The 12752-nt window shown below is 36.7% G+C and overlaps 1 protein-coding gene across 4 annotated transcripts in view; it reads right to left on the reverse strand.

Annotated features, from left to right (window-relative positions):
- The window catches only part of LOC145492815 (uncharacterized), a 37093-nt gene that overhangs the window by 22904 nt on the left and 1437 nt on the right, over window positions 1-12752 (reverse strand). For 2 of the 4 annotated variants that reach the window (XM_081472197.1, XM_081472215.1), the window contains exons 3-22: window positions 11986-12047; window positions 9422-9529; window positions 8265-8341; window positions 8073-8121; window positions 7889-7963; window positions 7750-7797; window positions 7562-7648; window positions 6418-6452; window positions 6194-6245; window positions 5673-5738; window positions 5473-5574; window positions 5303-5344; window positions 4731-4811; window positions 4233-4262; window positions 3831-3923; window positions 2350-2442; window positions 1719-1835; window positions 1385-1459; window positions 389-484; window positions 202-255 (exon numbers count right to left, since the gene is read on the reverse strand). In XM_081472197.1, coding sequence (XP_081328323.1) covers window positions 202-255; window positions 389-484; window positions 1385-1459; window positions 1719-1835; window positions 2350-2442; window positions 3831-3923; window positions 4233-4262; window positions 4731-4811; window positions 5303-5344; window positions 5473-5574; window positions 5673-5738; window positions 6194-6245; window positions 6418-6452; window positions 7562-7648; window positions 7750-7797; window positions 7889-7963; window positions 8073-8121; window positions 8265-8341; window positions 9422-9529; window positions 11986-12047 — 1442 coding nt within the window. The remainder of the gene's footprint in view (window positions 1-201; window positions 256-388; window positions 485-1384; window positions 1460-1718; window positions 1836-2349; window positions 2443-3830; window positions 3924-4232; window positions 4263-4730; window positions 4812-5302; window positions 5345-5472; window positions 5575-5672; window positions 5739-6193; window positions 6246-6417; window positions 6453-7561; window positions 7649-7749; window positions 7798-7888; window positions 7964-8072; window positions 8122-8264; window positions 8342-9421; window positions 9530-11985; window positions 12048-12752) is intronic. The other 2 variants (XM_081472202.1, XM_081472208.1) reach the window with 2 other exon arrangements.

Here is a 12752-nt window from a genome sequence, read left to right on the forward strand (position 1 = left end):
AAAAGTATGCAGACGATAAGTACGCCAAATGGATAAGCTCCAACAGTTATTAAGGAAGAAGAGTAAGGTGCATTTGATACGGTTTTGTAATTGTTATCATATAATTACGAACTCGCGCTCGCACATGTAAGGAATAACTTCAAATCTTGTAAATTCCTCATGATCACTCACAAAATTACAGGTTGTTTTACTGTTACCTACCTTGACCCCTGAGTCATCATCCATGTCACTCTCCTTTAAGGCATCTAAAAAGTCCTGTGGTGGCAAATGATTGGAAGTAATTTACTCAATCATATTAAACTAAAGGTATTATGAACCATCACTCGTTCCGTAATGATATGATATCGTTTGTGATTACACCAAGAATTGATCAAGGTCATCACTTTACCGCAATTAAGTTGTCCTTTTCTTTATTATTCGCCGCTAGCTTCTGGATAAGTCTGTCCTTGGTCTCCAGTTGCTCTTGAGCTCCCGCTGACGCTTGCTGTGAACAAATAACAGAAAACTAGAAACTAAACAAGCAGAGTGGTTGTGAAATGACTATCGAAAAATGTTCTTTTTAGGCTCCGTCCACACTGCGCCGGAGGAATTTGAAAACGGAGGTTTCACTCTGAAAATGAATCAAATGTTCTCCGTCCACACTACACCGGAGGAATTTGAAAACGGAGGTTTCACTCTGAAAACGCATCAAATGTTCTCCGTCCACACAGCGCCGGAGGAATTTGAAAACGGAGGTTTCACTCTGAAAACGCATCAAATGTTCTCCGTCCACACTACGCCGGAAGAATTTGAAAACGCAACAATCACCGGTCATTTTGTAATTGTGTTGGAAGAATTCTCGGTCAGGGAAATCACGTGATTATGGTGACCGCGCCGTGGTTTTCGAAAAGCTCCGTTTTCGAAATTTTATCTGTCCACACGAGAACGAAAAGCTCCGTTTTTGTGACGGATTATTGTGGACGGTAGGCCTAACCGTAGAAATAAACCTCCGTCTACAAATTCCTCCAGCGTAGTGTGGACGGGGCCAAAATTTGCGTCCCCTAAGCACGAAAACTGGTTTAAAAAAATACGTCCAACATGCAGCAACCAATCAGAGCAAAATGCTGTTTCATCGACCAATCAGGAGTGAAACTCGCGACTTGGTGTACGCGCGTCTTCCCGCCCTTGCCGCGCATGATGGATTAATTCTTCGAATTCGGATTGGTTTACTGGATTCGTTGCGTTTGTTGTGATTGGACAGATATGATAACCTGGGACGTGTCTTTCAACACTCATTAGGAAGCCGCTGTGTGTTTATTTTGACCCTGCAACTGCTGGTTTGGTGAATTCTTTGGTATTGGTTTGACAAAAAAAAAAACGATACTTGTTAGCAATTTAGGTTTACCTGATATGCTTCTTCTAAAGCGTCCATCTTGGAATAGTGTTCTTGTGAAAGAGCCCTATGCTTTTCCATAAGTTCCTGTCCAAAACAAAATAAAAAGAAACATACACTTAAGGACTTGAAAATGACGTTAAGCGGACGTCGAAACGTCGTCAGTATTTTGAACCAAAATGGTTTTAAGTTTTTCCATTTCATCTCAAAATCACCACTAAAAATTTGTTTTACTGTGGTCTCTGATGAAAAGTCTCTAGGATCTAACTTCAATAAAAAAATTAACATTGATACACAATACTTAATTAAGCAAGTTCTTACAAAGTGATTTTGAATCACAACTTACAGCTTGCTCACGCTCTTTTTGCTTCAACACCTCATCCAAGCGTTGTTCCAGCAGCAGTTTGCCATTGTTTAATCTCTGTAATGTAACTTCCTTGGCTGACATCGATTGTATAAGTTTCTAAAACAAAACATGATGCACTCTTACACTCCCTTCAAACTGATAAGACATAAAACTTTGAGAAGGGTGTTCACTCAGGATATATTTGGAATGAGTCAAGAACGAAGGAGACAAGTACATGGGAACATGTGCAAAGAGTCAAAAGTCCACACTACGCCGGAGAAATTTGAAAACGCATCAAATGTTTTCCATCCACACTACGCTGGAGGAAACTGAAAACGCAACAATCACCGGTCATTTTGGATTTCTGTATAAAACAACTCGCCAGGTCATCGTTTTCGAAAGCCTCCGTTTTCAAAATGTTTTCCGTCCACACCAAAACGCAACGCTGACGAAATGCTCCGTTGTCGTGATGGATAAGTGTGGACGGTAGGCCTAACCCCGTAGAAATAAAGCTGCGTTTTCAAATTTCTTCGGCGTACTGTGGAAGGGGCCATAGATTCGGACATGTCCTCTGTGCTCATTGAGGTAAAAGCTTGGCGTAAACCTTGAGCAAAATGTATTTCATGTGTACCTCCAACTCCATGTCCTTAGCACTCAAAGAACTTTGTAAAGCGGCTATCATGGCATCTCTTGCTTTAAGAACTTCGGAGTGTTCTTCAAATGCCTGAAAAATAAATGAAGAATAGTGACAAAAAAATTATCACAGATCTTCAATTTTGAAAACACGTTAACTGCCTTCCATGATTCCAAAGAATAAGTATAGAGAAGATCATTCTCGACACAGCATGTTAACAGGAAGAATGTTCAAAGAGATATTCAGAGATAAAGGAAATAAACTGAAGAGCAGAGCTACAAATTCAAACGTAAACAAAAGGCGGCCATCGAAGTACATAAAGTCGACAAATATGTCGTGAAATTCCGATACTAAACCCCCAACCCACCCATGACAATATGCCCTAAAACTTCAAATAATGAGCCCTTCCAAATAATTTCATCAGTCTAAGGGTTTACAGATATATTGATTCTACCTCTTGAGGGAAAGTAAAGTTTGTCTCAATATAAAGTTCTCTACCGTTAAAGTTGTTTTGAAACTTATTCGGCGACCGCGGAGGGGCAGGGGCTGATAGGGCTATAGCCCTACCACTTTTATTGCTGGGATATATTTTCTCGGGCTCCAGATGGCGCGCAAATACAAGATAAATGGCAAAACACTGACCTTAACGTTTGTTTGTATTGGCCAGATTTTTCAGCCCTACCACTTTAAAATGGTCTCCGCGGTCCCTGTTATTATTTATGTCATTACAGAGATTTTCAATGTTCAGTGATGATTGTAGAACTTATTTTGTGTCACACTTAAGAAATAGAAAACATGTGCCGTGTTTCTATCGAGTTATACAAACACGAGTGGAAGTTTGGGAGAACGAGAAATGCTGTGGGAACACGAGCCGCAGGCGAGTGTTTCAACAGCTTTTTCGAGTTCTCCCAAACTTTCACGAGTGTTTCTATAACTCGATAGAAACACGGAGAACATGTTTTCTATTTCTTTTAGAAAACACCGCGACGAAAAAAAGGAAAACAGCTTGTTAACTTTGATTATCAAAGTGTAAATTCTCTTTGCTCGCGCCATCATCGCGTCAACAGCTCGTGCTAGTTCTGTGTTTCCATCGAGTTATAGAAACACGATTTTTAACCAATCAGCGCGCGTATTTTCTTAGGACTGTTTCTAAATTGCTATGTTTACAGCGTCTTCAAATACAGAATTCTTCGTTGCTCCCACATCTTTCAGACCCTGGGTCCCTTCCAAATATAAACCCAACCATTTTTACAACAAAATTCTTTCCAAAAATAGGCTCTTCCGAAACTAAACTAAACCCACCTAAAAGGCCCCTGGAATAAAACTGAGTAAGTCCAGGGTTTCTTATTGGAAATTCGCGGTGTCTTGCTAGTTAATGATGTTGTAATAGTACATTTATTTGTAAACCAGCAATGCTGACAATGAGTTGTTCCATCTGTGATCCAAGTTATCTCTTGAATGTCTCCCTCACCACTCACCTGGTACCATTTCCTCTTTGCAGTGTGTGCTGCCTCTCGTGTGGCCGTTAGACTTTGATTTAAGTCTTGAACTTTAGTATGCAGCTGTTGCAGCTAGAAGTTAATCAACAGAAATACGTATAATTTACCACGTCACTCTCACATATCAATTATCCAAGAAGTTAACAGCTAAGGAGTTTTGCAGTTGAATGCCTTGCAGTTATGCTTGCGAACATCACACACGTCCTCGCTTTTGAAAGCTGTAACATACTTTGTTCTTCTCATGCTTTTGTTAATTCTTTTATCAGCGCGTTTTATGCTTTTTTGTGGAAAAAAGGTTGTTACGGCGGAGAAAAAAGTTCCTCTCAAATTCAAAGCTCTTGTACAATATGGAGTATAAAACTGCATTTTAATTTTTCTCACCTCACTGTCTCTGGAACCATCCTTTGAGCTCTGTGTGACAAACAATTTGCTGTTAGTTGCATGAATAACCAGAGGCCCAAACAAGAGCAAAACACTGGTGATTGCTGTGTTCAAAAGTTAATCTGTTTTGTTACAAAAGAACTTGAGACAGCCTGCACTCTTACTGACATAGTTTAAAATAACATTTTCATCCAGTCAATCATTGTACATGCACCAGAGCCACTCACCTTGGTCTCTTAAGAAACGAAAACAGACTCTCTTTTCACATGAAAGGGCAAATCCCTAGTCCAGTTTGAGAATATTTGGCAAGTGGATAAAAAGTCACAATAAACCTTGCAAAAGGATTGTAAAATCACAACCATACAAGCATCTCTATTTTGAGGTCTCCTTCCTCATTCCAAATTTGGGTTGCCACTATTCTGAGATCTGTTCTACTGCATTTTCTAACCAGTTAGCTCTAATCTTTGCAAAATTTGTACCAGTTTTGTTGATACAAACCTGTGAGAGTGAATTGTCTGTCGAGTTTCTGGAGTTTAAATGTTGTTCTCGTTCTTTATCATGAAGCTGATTTCGTAATTCCTAAAACAGATTACAATTAAGTAAAAGAAAATGCAATAATAATTTTCATTACATGCAAGTCTACTGTCATTGGAGTGCTTTTAAACCCTGTTAAAGCTTAGTTTCCACAGTCTTAAGCCAGTTAAAGTATTGCTATTTTCTCTAGATAGTGTATCACAGGTTTCACTCCACCATTTTTTCAGGTTTTCTAACAGTTCACTGGTTCCTACATTTGTACTAAACCTGGGTGGATAAGACGCACCATGAGAATAAAGAATCTAGTCCTAAAATCTAATACGACTCTTGATACACCCAAACTCTCAATTAAAGTGATTGCAGTTCCGGAGTGAGCATCTAACACATTACCAAAGAATAACAGATAAAAAAGAGATGCAATATTTTGTATTACATGAAGGTTATAACAGTTACTCCACTCTTCTATCAAATGCTTGTACAGCAAAATGACCATAAAAAACTTATCTCTAAGCTAGAACTAAAACATCATCTCTTACCCTGTTTGTTCTTTCAGTCTTTTTGGCTTTATCCTTTAATTCCTTAAAATTACAAAAATGCATAGATTGTAATAATATATTACTGACAAAATGAAAGGAAGCGCCACTGAATCTTCAAGGTAGCTAAATTTACATGCATTAAATTGTGTGACAAAGAGGTGAAGTCATACCTCTAATTTCTGGTTTCTGCTTTCAAGTTCTTCTGTAAGTTGCCTGATTCTTCCTTCACATTCCTGTATCTTTCTTTCATTAATTTCCAATGCTGCATTCTGCTGAGAAGAAACATTGAAGAAAAAGTTGTCCATTAAGCTGAACAGAATCAGGCTAAACGGGTAGTGATCAGGCAGGATTAGTCCATAAGTGATCATACCTGGGGAATGCCTTGTTCTTGTTGACTCAGCATGTCCTTCAAGCTGTCCAGATTATCTTTCAACCCCTGAGATTTGTAAAAAGGGTAATTTTTTTAAAGAAAAAAAAACCACACACACACACCATCATAATGAAGGTGTAGAGCTCTGACTAGCAAAAATGTTGATCTTTCAGGTAGAACCATCAATAGTCACCAGACTTACAGCTGTATCTCTCAACATTTATTGCTAAAGCAAGCAAGCAAGATAAAGATGCTTTGAGGTTTTGTACAAACTGAAAGCCAATTTTGTCTTTGCTAGTCTCTGCCTCTAGGGCTGTGGAGTTTTCAGGACAAGGGGAAAAAACCCACTGATAATACTTATTTTAATGTTCCCTGACATGCACAAAAGTTAGAAACCATAGCATACTGTATGCCCAGAATTAGAAGTGAATACCACATACTCCTATCGAAGCATAAAAACTGAACACTTTATCTGCCCAAACCCCTACACTTTAGCTGTTTGATTATAAATCAAACCAAACCTTGTTTTCTTCCTTAGTAGAAGCCAGAGATCCTCTCAAGTCATCTATCATCCTGGAATTCAATATAAAATTAAACCATTATCAGTTATAACAACAGGCTAACAAAATCTGGCAAAATTAGAGCGTTTGTTAAACAAGAAATAAGGGACTGAGCTTTCCTTCAGTCCACAATAAAGTGGCTGTAATAAAGAGGTGACCATGAGGAACTAAACTTGGTAAAGTACCTGTCTTTCTCATCTAAAGTTGCCTTCATAGCAATCTGCCAAACAAAACAGGACAACTAAGACACATGCTCCTCAGGTATATGGCACCAAAGTCGATCAATTCTATGAAGTACTAATTTACAACAATCATTTATCACCTTTTTTGTTAACATAACTCCAGCCTGAGAAAACAGGCACTGCCCATGTGCTCACTTAACCATGTGTAGGAGAAATATAGCAAATTAAAGCTTCAGAAACAATTTCATGCATGTCAGCCCACAACAGAGATGTGTATCATTGCTCCAATTGTTTGTTAGTTGGCGTATGCAGAAAATTTGAAATCAAGCAACAACCAATAACTCTGAATTTCTGTAATGTTGTATGGTCTCTCAAATCTTTGGTATCTCTATTAAGGTGATTCCTTAGTATTGCATTGCGCATCCCTACTGCGCACGATTTTCATGTCATTATCGCGAGCACATGAGCGCGTGCATGTACAAAATGTAAGACATTTCCCTCAAACTATGCTCGATAGCAAAAGAAATGCTCCTTTTCTCTTAAACGAGCATGGTGACCCCCATTTTTTATTTCATAATTTCAATGAGAACAACATCCTAAAAAACTGAGAAAAAAATTAGCAGAAATCTATGGCTACTTTTTTGGCAAATGAAATAAATACTACAGAGGGAGACATAACAGGCCCAACAGCGCATGTCCAAATTATGTTTCCTTTACAGGATAAAAAATGCAGGGTATTGGAAGACATTTTTTCTGGGACGTAGATGAATAAACAATCAAAGAAAGTCAAACTCTGTGTGATATAACACGCTGCACTGAAAAATAATCGAGCTTATTTGTTGCGCACGGAGATTACTAAAAGTCACCTAAATAACCATATTTGTCAGCATTGTGGCGTGAAAACAAGCACGGTGACCCCTCTTTTTACTACGTTTTTAATATCTCCTTGTCCTGTAACAACAGCATACCAAGTTTCATCAAGAAATCTATGGCGGGTTTTTTTACTAGGGAATCACCTTAACATGCCAAAAGACATGTTTTCTTGGGCTAATTTGTCATTATCTTACACAGTACCGGCAACAATATGCAAAATTTTTGATATCTCAACAGAGGTCTAAAAAACCAACAGTTGGTTATCATAACATACTTGAATCTGTTGCTGATCATCATGGAAGCCATCAGTACTCTCCAATAGTCTCTCATTTAATTGTTGATTAAGAAGAGCAGTTTCAGCCTGTGAAGAGAAAATATAACAACAGATCATTCAGATCAAAAATGTTTTACCAAATGTTTTGAATACAGTCTTGTTTAGAAAAAGAATCCCCATCTACGTACAAGTTTGTCAGCCATGTCCTCCATACCATTCCTTGCAACAGCCAAGTCCTACATAAAAAGACAAAGCATACCCCAAAGTATTCTAGAGAAAGCAACAATGAGGCCAATGCAACAATAACAAGAATGTTGAAGAGCAAACCTTCTCCATTTCTTTGAGCTTGATTTCATATCCCTCTCTGATTTCCCTTAACTCCTCATTATGTTCCTCTGTTAGCTGTACGAATAGTGAAATAAATTATATACACAGGAGATTACAAACAGAACACACATAACTGTTTGGAATAATTTAAACCTTGCTAACACATGTACTAGCCAATACACACCTGTCTAATCTGTGTGTCACTGTGCTGGGCTAAGGCTTCAACAGCATTCCTAACAAAATCAAAGGTATGTTAAAATAAATTTAGCTTTGAAAAGGAAGCATTTAAAATAAATGTTCTTAAAGCACCCTCTCTTCCCATTTTGAATACAATCAAAACAAAGTAATTTACAACAATTTTTCAGTGTTTACTTACGAGGCCTTGACCAGCAATTCCTGTCTTTCAACAAGCTCTTTCTTGAGCTTTTCCACTGTCACCTTGAGTTCTATGTTCTTTAAAAATTAATTAAAACAGTAATATTATGGCACAAAATTTCAGCATTAATTTATAATTTCACATGTGAAATTACAAAATTGTCATGGTGCAATTGTTTGGTGCAAAATTTCTCGATACAATAAACATGTCAAAAACCCACAATTGTAAGTGTAATTTGTCACCCACGATATTAAATTTAAGGTAATCAAATACTATACTCTTGAAATTAAGAAACAATTTCACTTGTATTTTGTCAAAATTCTCATAATTTCCCTTGCCTAAAGGCTCCAGAAATTATGTGACTTTTGATAAAATGCACGCAAAATCATTTCCTAATTTCACTCGTCACCATTTGATTACCCATTCTAATCAAATCACATCGACAATGGCCTAATGTGACCTACAAATCTGTTCACTACAGGGTACAGTACTCTTGCTCCCCCTTTTCTGATATTCAAAATTCACTTACCCTTCAAATTCATATCATGATACATTGAAGTTTAAAGTGATTGATTCATTTTAAAGTTCTGAAAGTTCAATCCATCACAATGACTTTATATGGACATGGTTCAGCACCCCTTTTTTAAACATTTTTTGGGCCTTATAACTTTTTTTTTGTATAGAGACTACTGGTAAAATGAGATAAATTTTCCCTCAGTTTTATCCAGTGTAAATAAAGGTATCCAATTTCCTGTCACATTTTTTTGGGTTTAACTAAACAAGTTTAATTATCATGAATAAGATAAAGGTATTTTCACACTCCTGTTGATTGCAGCTGGTACGACAGTTCTTTTACCAACTAATCCCTTAATCGACATATGATTAATTCAAACTGCATAATTTTGTCATTTTAGTTTCATAGGTTTTAATTTCTATATTTAACAACTCCTACATAAACATGGCTTTTAGAATGATACTTTTATAGGATCAAGTCCATCAATATTATGCAAACCCCTTAATGAAGTTTCTTTGGCTAATGTGACTTGTTTATAAATGTTAAATTGCTGGTTGATTACTAGATTAGTAGATTGTCACTTAAGAAATAAACACATCAGATTTGTATACACAATTAAAAATAAAAAGAAAATCTTTCTTACTGCCTTGAAAATATCCTCTGGAACATCACCATTTTGGTTCACACGTTCTTCAAGGAAGTAAATTCTCAGCTTCAAACCAAAATTCTCCTTTTTCAGCTCAGATATTTGCTGTGAACAGACAATAATTACAAAGCACACAAAATTTAATTACACATTCAAATTTCATTTGTTGGCCACCTACCTAGAGAAAAAAGACAAAATCAAAACAAATTACATTTTATAGTATATTATTTTATATTATATTTTGAAGTTTATGACAAAACAAAAATGTTCAAACCTCATTCAGCTGTTTTGCCATTGTTTAAACTCAGAAATATAGGTTTCCTCTTATGCAAATTCTCTTTATAATATGAATTTTGACCAACAAATATAATTCATATTTATAGGTTTAGCCATCTTCAGTTTATAACTGAACTATTTTCTAATGTTTGGATTTTCAATTTTCCAACAATGATTCAAGACCTTAACATTATTATGAAGATTCAAAATAATTGTGTGAAATGAAAAATGAAATAAGCATTCACTAATAACTCCAGTTAACATAGACAAAGAAATTATAAATATGCGCATGTCATGAACTATTACACTGAAATTGAAATCTGGACTTAACAGTAGTCTGGCTTAAGCACAGATGATCAGGAAGCTAAGTAGCGATTTACATCTGTGAAAAGCTTTCCATATTTTTATCTCCAAGAGTAATTGAAAACCTCTTTCTGCTTACAAAATCAATAGATCTCAAAGAGATTGATCACGAGAGTAAGTACCGCAGAATAATCAACTGAACAGGATAATGTCTTTACGCTATGCCAAGTCCTCTGAACCAACCTTACTGCTCGGCCTTCCAATAACACGCCAATTCACTGTTCATTGGTCGATGTCATAACTATGACTGACGACAGCTAAAAATGTACTACCATTTTCGAGCTACCATGAACGGCCAACTTTTTTCCGCATTGTTCCATGCTTAAAACATTCAAGTTTGTCTAGCCAAACTGTAGCGTTTTTGAATTGAACCAATTAACATTTAGAGCGTGAACACGTCAAGTTTTGACAGCTCCGCCTGAATGTTTCTACACATGAACACAGGTTTTGAAAACGTTGCATTGAGTTTTATGTACATGTAACATTCTAAAGTATGTTCGCCAGTTGTACTGTAAATCATGTCGATTGTGCAAGTCAAGCTTATACATTCATATTACTCAACAGATAGGGTCACTCAGTCTTTCCCATAAAACCGTGAACACCAACCAGAGGAAATTTCTGGAACATTTAATGTTTCGTGACCAATCAGATGAGAGATAAAACCACAAAAGATAACCGCCAAACCCTTGCAGCAGCCTGACACCAAACAACAAGCTGGCTTTTCCTTCTACGAGAAATCTTCAATTTTGCCGTTTTCAAATACGGAAATTGTTCTTTTTTATTTTCTATTTCAGCTTACGTATTAGCAAATAATAGATATGAACAACATTTTACGGAAAAGCGATGTTGAATCGAGCAGACAGGATCAGACACAGCTAGACAGCATGTCTGAGAGCAGAAATTGTACTCTCCTCTCAATTTTTGTTTCGCTGTCTTCAATGTTGTGAATTATACAGGTAATTATTTCTGGGATTTAACTTTGTTCCTGTTTGAACAAAAAGTAAAAAAAGCTTTACATAGTTTTCACCTTATTTCACTTGGGTGCCGGAACACATGACATAACACCTGCCATTACATAAGAATTCTCCGGCTCAAGATGTCACCTGAACCGATAGTCTATAAAAATTTGGTCCTGTACAACCGAGACGATTCTCAAATTCCACGGGCTGATTTCGTCGGTTCACAGATTTAATACCCTTTGGAAATTTCGCACTTTTTATTCTTATTTATTTCAGGGACCTGCACTTAAGTTACAAAAAACTCGACGCAACGTTTTCAACACCTGTGTTCATGTGCAGAAACATTCAGGCAGAGCTGTCAAAACTTGACTTGTTCATGCTCTAAACATTAGTTGGTTCAATTCAAAAATGTGACAGTTTGTCTAGACAAACTTGAATGTTTTAAGCGTGGAACAACACGGAAAAAAGTTGGCTGTTCATGGTAGCTCGAAAATGGTAGTAATTGTTAGTTACATAGGTTTAAAAGATCAGTGTTTGCATGCTATTGAAAGGCACAGTTAAGAAATTTAGGGTCAGCAAGGAGGAGATTGTGACTAAAAGGGTTGCTATTGAGCAAATAAAATGTTCTCTATTTCAACAGATCAATTTACATTAGCTGTGACAAAATAAAATTTCGAGTTGATTAAGATCCTTTTATAAGTGTAAAAGGACAATGCAAGTTATCATAAAATTTAACGATGTCACCAAATTGAATGCTGGATCATTTGAATGGTTGCCTCGATATTCTAAAAAGGAATACATTGAAATACAAAACATACACATCACAATGGTTAAAAGAAATGGCAAACTACAGAAAAGGCAAATTGTATTTAAGAAAATTGCTCATGCTGGACAATCATGATTATATCACACCTAAGTCCGGTAATTAATATTGGATATATTATATTATTAGTAGTCACTTACATATTCATAATCTTTCATTGTTTTTGTTTGGGGTGACCCAGAACCATCTTGATTACCAGCACCTAAAAACAGGATTGGCAAATGTACTTGTTGCTAGTGTTGTTCTTGCAACTCATCCCTAAGCTGCTCCTTTGTCATATTCAGTATACAAAGGCATATGTGCCAGCTGTTTGGTAAATACATGCTCCAGAGTTAAAAATTGCAAGCACACAGGAGCAACTTCAGGAAAAGCAAGACCAGGGGCCCATTTCTCGAAAGCCCTGGAAACTTTTCAGCCCGTAAAGCCATTTTTAGTTAATCGGTACTTAACGACAGAGAGGTGTATACGCCTGAAACTTCTTGTATGAAGAGAACCTCTGTTTACATTAAGAATATGTGCATAAAACTGCTCTGAAGTCATAAGGTTTGCGATTTTGCTAAAGCTTTTTGAGTGCGAAAACTTTTTGGAACCTTTGAGAAATGGGCCCCAGCTGCTTTTTGTTAAAACTGGTGACTAGTGGAGCCTGGAAAGCTCATCATTTGTACTCACTTGCTAGATTTCAAATTGTTCACTACAAATGATTTTTTTTCATGAGTGAACAACGCTATCTATAGTTATATCAACAGTAATCATTTAATAGCTAGTTTATTTCTAGTATTCAGTATATTCTGGTATTTCTGTCTCCATTCATCTCAATCATCATCATCATAATCATCATCGTCATCATCATCACTGTCCTCATCATCATCACCATCACTTTTCACGCCAGTAGATGCATAACGCCTCC

This window comes from Orbicella franksi, chromosome 1 (assembly GCF_964199315.1).
Source record: "Orbicella franksi chromosome 1, jaOrbFran1.1, whole genome shotgun sequence".
Taxonomy (NCBI): domain Eukaryota; kingdom Metazoa; phylum Cnidaria; class Anthozoa; order Scleractinia; family Merulinidae; genus Orbicella; species Orbicella franksi.